At 40.3% G+C, this 11,993-nt stretch overlaps 1 protein-coding gene across 8 annotated transcripts in view; it reads left to right on the top strand.

Annotated features, from left to right (window-relative positions):
• Positions 1–11,993, top strand: part of LOC107747537 (centrosomal protein of 170 kDa-like) — a 40,100-nt gene that overhangs the window by 19,042 nt on the left and 9,065 nt on the right. For 6 of the 8 annotated variants that reach the window (XM_016562091.1, XM_016562088.1, XM_016562095.1 and 3 more), the window contains exons 8-13: positions 795–1,253; positions 5,182–5,723; positions 7,859–7,960; positions 8,798–8,933; positions 9,708–10,234; positions 10,815–11,781. In XM_016562091.1, coding sequence (XP_016417577.1) covers positions 795–1,253; positions 5,182–5,723; positions 7,859–7,960; positions 8,798–8,933; positions 9,708–10,234; positions 10,815–11,781 — 2,733 coding nt within the window. Of the gene's footprint in view, positions 1–794; positions 1,254–5,181; positions 5,724–7,858; positions 7,961–8,797; positions 8,934–9,707; positions 10,364–10,814; positions 11,782–11,993 lie in introns of all 8 variants that reach the window. The other 2 variants (XM_016562096.1, XM_016562090.1) reach the window with 2 other exon arrangements.

Here is an 11,993-nt window from a genome sequence, read left to right as displayed (position 1 = left end):
AAAAGCGCCTCCTGCTGGCAGAGAATGAATTTGCACTTTCAATAAGCCCGTCTGCTGTTTTATATTTACATTATATACATGTGTATTTGCCCCAGGGGATGTGCCACCACACATAGAGTGTAAGTCTGTGGGAAACACTGTATATATATATATATATATATATTAGTATATGAAATAAGATACATTTCATATAAATTTTTATCTCTGGCAACCTTAGGATTGAGATCATCTGATCTGTATATTAGACACAGTGTAATTTCTGCTTATTCAAACTAATAGAATGAAAATTGGTAATTTGGTGTATCATTAGTCAAACAGTTTGTCATTTCCAAAATGTAGCACCATACTAGGGCTGCACGATAAATCGCATGCGATATTTAACGCGCATCTTATCAGTAAAGCCGGTTCTGTAATCAGCGGTAAATCTCCATCACGTGTGTGCTTTCACATTGAGCAGCATTAACTACACAGAACCGTTGTTCACTGACGAGCTGCGCAAAACCACGTTCATATTCGCGCGATTTTTTGCGCATGCGATTTATCGTTGCAGCCCTACACCATACCTAGGGTGTCAGAGTATGTGTCCTCAGCCCATTAAGTTGTTAAGGTGCCATTAGCCGTCCCATTAATTCTTGTCATGTGACAGATATTAAACGGTGGCTTTATCCTGACAATGATTCAAGTCCACAGTCTTGATTTATAGCAAGCTGATCTGATTCTGTTCATTTTGAGGCCATGACCCTTAATGCATAGAAGGTGATCCTTATTATTTCTTCTTTTTTGTGGCCCCACAGAGAGCAAAGATACCAAGCGAAGTGATAAATCAAAGGAAAATGGTCTGGGCCCTGTAGGCGCTGAGCCCAGCTACTTTGAGATTCCCAGCAAGGAGGGACAAATGGCACAGAACAGCATCCATGAGATCCCAACAAAGGACACTGAGGGCACTGGGGCTGCAAAATCAGCCACAGCCAATGCCGCCGCACAGGCCAACACCTCATTCACCATTGAGTTTGACGATACTTCCCCAGGGAAGGTCACCATTAAAGATCATGTGTCTCGTCCACGACCAAAAAAATCACCTCACGTTGGCGGTAAAGACCTTAGCACCCTGCAGGCAGCCATCATGGCCTCTGAGAGCAAGGTGGCTGACTGGCTTGCCCAGAATGACCCTCCTCTAGTGAGGCGTGAGTCCACAGAAGATGACAGTAAGAGCATCAAGAGTGATGTGCCTGTTCACCTCAACAGGCTTAAAGGTACGCCATTACACATACATTTATTCATTTTGCAGGTGCTTTTATGAAAGCAACTTATTAAATTAGAATAATACAAGGAGAAGCAATAAACCCAAGGTGGAATGCAATACATGTAGTGCTAACATAGCACATTTTATAGCAAATTTAGCTAGAGCTGAAGTGTAAGTGCAAAAAAGTTATTCCTTGTTTAAAGGAACAGTGCTCCTAAAAATGTTCTCGCCCTAATGTCATTTCAAACCCATATACTTCTGTGGAACACCAAAAGTATAATTTTTTGATTATAAGCTTTTCTCTGCAAGCTTGTGAAAAAATTCTTCCAAAATGTTTATTTTTGTGTTCTTCAGAAAATATAACAGCAACAGGTTTGGACCAACATGAGTGTGGGTAAATAATGACAATTTTTGTGGGGTGGAACTTTTTTTAATAAGCATTGTTATAGCGGTTAGTCATGTGATCTTAGAAGAAATGTGTCTTCAGGTGTTTTTTTGATGATTGCAGTGTTCAGATAAAGGTTGGGGGGTTTTGCCTCCACCGAGGTACAGTGAGTGCAAAGGTTTTTGAAAGAGACCTTGTACCGTGCTGATGCCACCACTAGGCATCCACAGGAAATTCCCTTGTGAATTTGATCTCTCAAAGCCACAAGGGAGTTTTTAATGGTCAGTTCAAATGAAGTTGGACTTGCATGTTTTTAAATAATTTAAAATGATGCCTAGGGAGTTCACTTATGTTTTACCCTTTCAGATTGATTATATGCACTCAGAAGAGAGGAGCAAATGACAAAAGCAGTACATGGTGCCTTATTGTAGGAGCCTTAAAGGGCAATTGAAGGGGAATGCCATTGACTTTTCTGTCAGCTCGAAGCTTCAGTGTCTCTATTCTTCACCTCCACCATTCTTGCAGTTTCACAAATGTAAATGAGCAGTGCTGTAGAGTCTAAAGGCCTGTTCACACCAAGGATGATAACTATAAAGATAAAGATATAGTTCTAAAATCGTTCTCAATATTAAAGAATAGCAGAGTCCATACCACAGCTATAACAATAAAGGCACAGAGAAACAATATCGTTGGAATCACTTCCAGAATGATTTTTTTTCCAGCTGATGAACGATACAAACACTGAAGCCCAATCAGAATCCATCCTGCTATAACGAGCTTGAGAATTTAAAGCTACAGACGCGTGTATAAATAAACAGACAATTTCGTTCGCTGGTGTGGACGCTAATATCGTTATCTTTATACTGTAGCTATCGTTCTTGGTGTGAACGGGGCTTAACAGTAATTTATTTCTTGAACATTTGACACAATTAAATGGACAGAATCGTAGACTAAACAAAGATGCCCATCACGTGAGACATTACCTCTACAACACTCCTTTTCATTATCTAGACTGCCGACTTACATTCCACTTAAGATTTTTCTGAATTTCTCACAGCTGTTAAAGGGATTCAATAATGATGACATCAAATTTTACTGAACTCTGCAACCAGCCACTAGACGGGTTGTATAGCGTCAGCTGAATTTCCCATTCCAGAGGATTAGCTGCCACCTAGCACTTTTAAAACCCCTTTTCCTTGCACCCACTGACAGAGCTTAGCAAAGAATGCAGTTAACGCTCCACTTTCTCCTTACACTCTCCTTAAGCCATTTCTCTAACCGTAGCAGAGCTGCACCGATTTCTGTGCTATTGATTAGTCTGTGTAGTGGTTTAGCTAGACTTTGAGATCTACTTTGTAAAAAACCTGATTTCTTAAACAAAAACCTTCTCCTTCTATGGATCACCTGGGATGCTTCCCTCCGGTAGGACTATTCATTGTAAAAACTGCCGCATGCCTGCTTTGGGAGAGGAAAGCCCACTCTGCTCGCCATCGCGTGATTCTGTAATGAAATGTGTGCTAATTTATGAGGAGCGTGTGCTTTGCAGCCAAAGAGCGCTGACAGCAAATCCATGTGTGAGCTCTAAGCAGGGCTGATAATTGGTGAAGGCTGGTAGACTATGCGGTCTATCCAGTCTCAGGCGTGGTTCTTTTTTACTGCTTGTGTTTGCGATTGTCTTTTGGAAACTGCATTGGTGCTGTTTGTTTTGTTGGGCGAGATCTAAGAACTGGGGAGTTGGATTGTTGTTTCGATTGTCCACTGGTGAGTTGGATTTTAGTTTTGATCATTTGAGGGCTTGTTTCTTATTTGAGGTGGGAAACTAGTGTATTGGAATTTGGAGAGCTAGAAAGCGAAACTGAGACCTAAGTATTAATATCTAAATATTGAATTTCATGATCTCAGCAGAGTTTTTATAGTTTTTCTTTCAGTATTTTTGCTTTCAATTTTAGTTTTTTTTTATTGTAAGAAAGTGTTTATTTTATTTTGAGTTTATTTTGAATTTCATTTTAAACAAATCAGTATAGTTTTTCAGTGCACCATACTCAATTTGTACCTTTAATCAAATCAAATTAATAAATCAAATCAAGTCCATTTTCTAATATTTACTGATATTCTTATTTACAACATTTAAGCTGCACCATTACTTGTTGTAACCACTTTTATTTCTAAACACTTCTATTATTGTGGTGTAATTGATTTCAGATTTGCATGCCCTTAAACGTCACTTACAAAAAGCTATTGTTGTGTTGGCTATTGATCAGATGACCCTTTCAGTCTAATTAAATACACCGTCTGAAGTCAGGATTGGTAGGTTAATTAAATCAGACCATCCAGTTTTGATTGAAACTATGAAAATATGAAAAGTATTTTTAGGTATTGTCTTGTTCTATTTCAATATAAAATGTAATTTATTCCTGTGATGGCAAGGCTGAATTTTCAGCATCATTACTCTGATTTCCTTCAGAAATCATAATATACTGATTTGCTGTCCAAGAAGCATTTCTTATTATTATCGATGTTGGAAACAGTTTTGCTATGTTTTTAGGTTTCTTTGATGAATAGAAAGTTGAGAAGAACGGAATTTGTTTCAATCAGAATTATTTTTTATAACATTATAAAAGTATTTACTGTTACCTATTTAATATATCCATGCTGAATAAAAGTTTGGGTCACACTTTATTTTAAGGTCCAATTCTCGCTATTAACAAACCATTAACTACAACTTTTGCGTCAATAAACTCCTAATTTGCTTATTATTAATAGTTAGTAAGGTAGTTGTTAAGTTTAGGTATTGGGTAGGATTATGGATGTAGAATATGGTCATGCAGAATATGTATGTTTGTAAGTACTAATAAACAGCCAATATGTTAATAACAGGCATGCTTAATAAGCAACTAGTTGTTAGTGGGAATTGGTCCCTATACTATAGTGTTTCCAAAGTGTGAATTTATTTTTAAAAAATCCTACTGGCCCCAAACTTTTGAATGGTAGCTTACATTATACAGAGCATGATCTAGAGGCAATGAAACAATACTACATGTTAATTCCTGTATTTGTATAATTTAATACGCATGTTTGCTTGGAGTTATTGTACTAGTTAGAGTAAATGCAGTCTGACTCATAGAGAGCTGGTGGGGCCAGCTCTCCTCATTCAAAGAACATGCTGTGAGACACAGAAGAGCTGCTTTGTTTCACGGTTTGTGCGTGAAAGGCCACTCTCAGAGAGGTGTAGTTGTTTCTCCCAGTCTCCCAGAGCAGAGGCTGTCACTTCTGACTGCATGCTGCTTCCTCAGCCGACCAAGCTGAAGAATAGACGACCCCCTCCTCCACCTCTTATTTCCTCGCCTGTGCTCTCGCTGAGAGTAGGGCTTAGTTAGCATCCAGAGACTTAACCGGTTTTGTAGTCCACTGTAATGCCTCAGGGTGTATCGCATGGGGGATTTTGTGTTAGCTCTGGTTAGGTTTGCGTCTGAAGTTGCACGCTTGGTTGAAAGCACTGCCCTGCTCTGTGTTCAAATTTGCCGTAACCCATCCAAACGATCTTCCGTTACAGGCAGTAAACACGAGGATGGCACGCAGAGCGATTCCGAGAATGGCCTAGGATTGCGATTTGGCAGCAAACGCCACGCCACACTGGAGGAGCGCCTGAGAGCCGCAGGAGTGGGCCGGGTCAAAACAGAGGGGTCGTCTTCTGTGAGTCGCACAGCCTTCATGATCGAGTTCTATAACGAGGATAACCCTCGCAAACGGCGCTCCTACTCGTTTTCGCAGACCGCACCGCTGCTCGGAGGCGTGGCAGGGGAGGGATTTTGCCCTGCACCGCCCTCACGTCCTAAGGTCGTTGCCACGGCAGCGGACGGCAGCAAGGGCATGCCATCATCCCTAGCGGCGGTCGCCCCTACGGCTGCTCAACTCCTGCTCAAGCAGAGATCTGAGGAGCCAAAGGTGGTGCAGAGCCCTGCCACTACCGGTAAGCCCAGTCCCACAGATGAGGCTCAGAAACAAGACGACGACCAGAGCGACAAGGGAACTTACACCATTGAACTGGATAAAAGCAACCCTGAGGAAGAGGAGGCACGGCGAATGATCGATAAGGTATGACAACTAACCATAATAACCCTGCTTGATTAGCAATTCTGAATCAAATCAAACACTGTATTAATTAATGAATGTTCTGGTGATCTTATCAGGCAGGAGATGGGAATGATTTGTGTCTCAGAGGGATAGTTCGCCCAAAAATGAAAATGCACACATTGAGTCTCCATTGACTCTCATAGTATGTTTTTCCATACGGAAGTCAATGGGGACTGGCAACTGTTTGGTTACAAGCATTCTTCAAAAGTATCATCATTTGTGTTCAGCAGAACAAAGAAATTAAAACAGGTTTGGAACAACTTGAGAGTGAGTAAATAATGATTTTAATTTTGGGGTGAACTGTCCCTTTAATTGGCAGTTTTGCAGTTGTGTCTAAAGCAGGGGTGGGCAAACTTGGCCCTTCCAGGCCACTTTCCTTCAGAGGCTAGCTTTCCTTTCTGCAGGAAAGTGGCCTGGAAGGGGCCAAGTTTGCCCATCACTGGTCTAAAGGGATAGTTCACCCAAAAATTAAAATGTTGTCATTAAGTACTCACCCTCATGTTATTCCAAACCCATAAGACCTTCATTCATCTTCGGAACACAAATTAAGATATTTTTTATGAAATTCGAGAGCTTTCTGACTCTCGAATATATCTCGATATTGTCTAACAGATAAGTATATGGACATGTTTCCTTTTGTTAAACACTTACCCAGCTGGCTTGGTTTGTGGAGGGTGGTATTTTACTGTCATCAAACTTCATCACTCATCACAAGACTCGCAGATTAACATGGGAGTCACTTCCCTTGTGAGAAGTGGAAGAAAAGAAGAAAAAATAAAAATAGATAGCACTAAGGCTGAAATTGTGTGCAAACAATGTTTGAATTGAGTCCGGCTATATTAAATGCAGACGTTTAATACTCAGGGTTATAAATTAGAGGTCAGAATGTTTAAGGAATGTCAATACAGCCTTACAAGCACTGTAATGATCCTCAACATGCTCTCTTGAGTGCATTGTGAACGTTGTGTTTATCCTGGAAATGTGTTTCTGAACATCAAGCAGTTTGAGTGCATCTTGCTGTGAAGCTCTCTGTGTAATGGCTTTATAATGGCTCTCATGTGGCCAACCAATCAACTCCTCCTTTATTAATTTCAACTTCAGGGAGTTTTTAAGCATTGCCTTTTAATGCACGTCTGTGTGCTATTACTTATAAAGTGTTTATGAATGTTTATGCGTTTGTTTTTAAAATACAATGAAAAACAGAAGAAATTTGGTTGTTTTCAGCTACAAATGATGGGTGAATAGAAATTGATTTTCTCCAAGTGATTTTCAGTAGATATCTCGATATTTACACTACTGTTCAAAAGTTTGGGGTTGGTAAGATTTTGTAATGTTATTATGAAGTATTTTTACAACTTAAAATAACTTTTTTCTATTTGAATATTATATATTTTAAAATGTATTTTATTACTTTGATGTCAAAGCTGAATTTTCATTCAGACATTACTACAGACCTCAGTGTCACATGATGCTTCAGAAATCATATGTTAATTTGCTTCTCAAGAAGCATTTCTTATTTTTATCAATGTTGTGCTGCTTAATATTTTTGTGGAAAATATGATATTTGATTATTTGATTCTTTAACATTATAAATGTCTTCACTGTTACTTTTGATGAATTTAGTGGGTACTTGTTAAATACAAGTATACATTTCTTTAAATCTTACTAACTTTTTGAACAATTAGTGTAAGTCTTTAGGAAACTTAAAAATTATATTAAAAACCAAATTAAAAGCAGATTAAATTAATTCCAAAATAATTAAAAATATGTGGTGAATATTCAATATCATCCAGCCCTGATGGATGGATCAGTAAGTAGTCAGGTGGATAGACAGAAATATTCGTTTTATATAGACTCACTGTCAGTAAAGCTGACACAAGTTTACTTTTTAACATCCTGTGTTGTGTAGGTGTTTCTATTGAACTGACATTAATACTTCCTTTTTGTTTTTTCCCAAGATGTTGCTCTGGCTCTGTTGCTATGGAGTCTGCAGTGAACCATTTTGCCACATAGGTGCTTGCATTGTGTCACAGCTCGCCAGTAAGAGCAGCAGCTCTTGATTCTCCTGCATGTGTTTTGTGTTTGTCATGTTGTAGGTGTTTGGGGTGGAGGACTCTCAGAATCCTGGTTGCCCTGAACAACGAGAAGCCAGTGGAAAAGTGAAGGACGGAAAGAAGCTCAGCTCCACTGTGTCTGAGGTAAAGACTGAAGCGCCTTTATAACATGTCTGCATCATGTTGTCATTTGTAGAATCGTTTAGATTAATGCTCCTTGCATGAACTATTCTGCATGATAAACTACCGTTTATTTTATGCTTCATTATATTATTATGACTTTTTGTCATTTACAGCCAGCTGTCTTTTATCAAAATAACAGGTTTTCATAATTTGCAGCATAATGTTTGTTGATTTCATCAGCAGATTTACATGTAACAGAAACCAGGTTGTTTCTGATGTGTTTCTTATTTGTTTTGGTCTATGACGACACCAGTTGAAACTGCATTTGACATTCTAGTTTGAATGATTGGGTTTAATGTTACATGGAAAGGACTTTCAGGAATACTGACACAGTGATTTGTCAGTCACTCCCTCCACTGACCACTTCCTTGTTAGGCTGAGAACTGGCCACTTGCTCACTGACCCAGTTCGGGAATGAGAAGTAGTAGTCTTCTGCCTTAAGGCAATATCCACACACACACACACACACACATACAAGAATAAGGCTACAAAAGAGTCCTTGTTTTGAATCCTTGTTGTGGATTCATGCCATGTTTACACCCAGTCTTCACACTAGCATGAGCAGAGAGAGTTTTCGGATTATTGTTGTTTAACTATTTTAGTGGCGCTTACTAAGACTAACATCATCAAAATAAGAGTAGTTTGTTTGGAAAAGACATTAAAAATATAATGCAGACTCCACGTCATGTAGCAGAAACCCATCAGCTCTGTGCTGAACTGGACCACAGACAGCTATTGTAGGGGTAATTATTTAAGTGATTAGTACTGACTAGAGAAACGTCTTTGGTTCATTTATAGAGACTTGTGGAGGATTCGGTTGCAGTCGGCAGCCCTCGCTGGGTTTCACAGTGGGCCAGTTTAGCTGCTAATCAAACGAGAACAGACCCAGAGGGCTCTGGGGCAGAACCACCAGCTTTTGTCCATCAAGAGCGAGGTAATTTACAGAATTGTATGAGCGTATCGCCCAATAATTGGTATTGCACCAATGAATGGTACAATAATTTAATAGATTATATCTTAGAATTTAATTTAATTCAATTCATCATTATATCACAATCTTGTGAACCAACCTGCTCTATTATTTATTATGTATTTTTAATGTATATGTACACTACCGTTGAAATGTTTTCTTTAAAACAGTAATATTGTCAAATATTACTACAATTATGAATAACTGTTTCCTATTTTAATATATTTTAAAATATAATTTATTCCTGTGATGGTAAAGCAGAATTTTCGGCAACTACTACTCCAGTCTTCAGTGTCATAGAATTTTTTGTCACACTTTATTTTAAGGTCAAATTCTCGTTATTAACAAACCATTAAATATGACTTTTGCCTCAATAAACTCTTAATTTGCTGCTTATCAATAGTTAGTAAGGTACTTGTTAAGTTTAGGTATTGGGTAGGATTAGGGATGTAGAATAAGGTCATGCAGAATGTGTGCTTTATAAGTACTAATAAACATCCAATATGTTAATAATTGGCATGCTAATAAGCAACTAGTTAATAGTGAGAATTTATCCCTATACTAAAGTGTTAACGAATGTTTTTTGTAGCATTATAAATGAATTACTTTTGTTCTATATATTACATCCTAACTGAATGAAAGTATTAATTACTTAAAAAAAAATCTTTCTGAGCCCAACTTTTGAACAGTACTGTATATATGGTTGCATTTAATATATTTTTTTTTTTCTAACTTCAGATGGTGATGCATTTGAGGCCGGCATATCTATCAAGAGCACTGGCTCCACTACTTCCAGCCAAGCTGAGCGCAAAAGAAGGACTCTACCACAGCTTCCCACAGAGGAGAAGATCAAGCGCTCTGAGATCGGTGAGAAGCAGGACACAGAACCCCAAGAAAAAGAAAGCCACAATGACCATAAAGGTGATGGCGAGTGCATCGGCACTCCGTACAACAAGGACGTTGCGTCTAGCCAATCCAAGAGCATCCAGCAGGATGGGAAGGCAGGAAAACAGTCATCTGTGCGCCCCCTGGGAAGTGGAGAGAGGAGAGCATCAGAGGAGAGTCGCAGGAGGCGTTCTGAGGATAAGAGTAAAGGAAGTGACGGGGAGAGGTCTGGGAAGCCACTGGTGAGGCAGGGTAGTTTTACAATTGAGAAGCCCAGCGGTAATGTCCCCATAGAACTGATTCCTCGCATCAACCGGCAGAACGGAGGAAGGGAGCGAAGCGACTCGGTGGGCAGCATGGACACAGCGACTCTTCTCAAGGACACTGAAGCTGTCATGGCTTTCCTTGAGGCTAAACTCCGCGATGAGAAAAAGTTGGACCCGGTAATGCCCCCAGCCTGCCCTTTATCCCCCGAATCCGATATCGACACGGCCAGCACGGTCAGCCAGGCGGCAGCTGAGGTATATATATATAGATAGATAGATAGATAGATAGATAGATAATTTAAGCAGGGCTTAAATTAGTGGACAGAATGCTGTGCTTAAGTTTTGCATTTTTAGGACAGCCCTGTTAAGTTAATAATATTTCGCTTAAAAAAAAAAACAGTAATAGTAAAGGGCTGTTCACACCAAGGATGATTACTGTATTGATAACTACAAAGTATAGTATATATACTGTATATATATAGTATATAATAAAGTTAATAATTGTTCTAACTTTTGGAGAATTGTGAATTCTACAATACAACTATAACAATAATGACACTATCATGAACAATATCATTAGAATCACTTTCAGAACGATTTTTTATGGGGTGATGAACGATAAAAACATCAAAGGGATAGTTACATTTACATTTAGTCATTTAGCCGACGCTTTTACCTAGCGACTCTTCTCAAGGACACTGAAGCTGTCATGGCTTTCCTTGAGGCTAAACTCCGCGATGAGAAAAAGTTGGACCCGGTAATGCCCCCAGCCTGCCCTTTATCCCCCGAATCCGATATCGACACGGCCAGCACGGTCAGCCAGGCGGCAGCCGAGGGCGATCGAAAGGCGTTTCAGAAGCGTCGATCCCTCAGCAGCCTTTATAGAGAGAAAAGCAACGCAAGCACCACATCGAAAACCACAACCAGCGCAAGGGAGCGTCTTGAGAGGAAAACAAAGACCAAGACCACAGAAAGCCGCTCCGATACTCATCGTTCAGTACAGACAGCCTCCCGTGGCCGCCAACCGTCCCAAGATCTCACTGATGACGATCAGACTTCCTCGTTAGCCATCTCAGACATCCTGTCCTCGGACCAGGAGATGTATTCCAGTCACTCACACACCAAAGGTCACTTCACCTCCACCGATGACCTTTTACAGTCCAAACTTGATACCAGCAAATCCACAAGGTCTGCAAAACCCAGCAAGACGCTGCAAACTAGCACCGCAGCCCTCACGAAGCAGGCTGGTCTTCCGCAGCCCCGTCCCACGAGGGCATCCCTGTTGCGCAGGGCTCGGCTTGGAGACACGTCAGACACGGACCTGGCGGATGCGGACAGGGTCTCGGTGGCGTCTGAGGTGTCCACCACCAGTTCCACTTCCAAACCACCGTCGGGGAGGAAGGCACAGTCACGCATCGACATGCTAGCGCAACCACGGCGCACAAGACTCGGCTCGTTTTCAGCACGGAGCGATTCGGAGGCCACGGTCAGTAGGACCACGGCGACACGTGTGTCTGCAGAAACGGCACTTCGTCTGGGACTGAGAAGCACAAATCAGCAAGTACCGGACAGCAAGCTAACTGCACGCATGAGGGCTAATAGTTTCTCCAAACTAACGGACCCCAAGCCGAAGACAGCACCTGTCAACAGCACCCCATCAGGTGAGGAGGAATGTAATGGTAATATTAATATACTCGTGTAGCTGCTGCATGTTTGGAAATATTACTTAGCAGGTGCGGAAAGCAGAAGTGAGGTGATCTGCCAATTTCAGATAAAGAAACAGATCAGTAATATGTTTATGTAGTCTGACAACTCACTAGTCAGGTCAAGTTTATATCTAGACGTTTTCTTATATATATATATATATATATAT

The sequence above is a fragment of the Sinocyclocheilus rhinocerous genome, unplaced genomic scaffold (assembly GCF_001515625.1).
Source record: "Sinocyclocheilus rhinocerous isolate Xijiao unplaced genomic scaffold, SAMN03320098_v1.1 scaffold469, whole genome shotgun sequence".
Classification (NCBI taxonomy): Eukaryota; Metazoa; Chordata; class Actinopteri; order Cypriniformes; family Cyprinidae; genus Sinocyclocheilus; species Sinocyclocheilus rhinocerous.
This window is presented reverse-complemented; position numbering and strand designations above follow the sequence as displayed.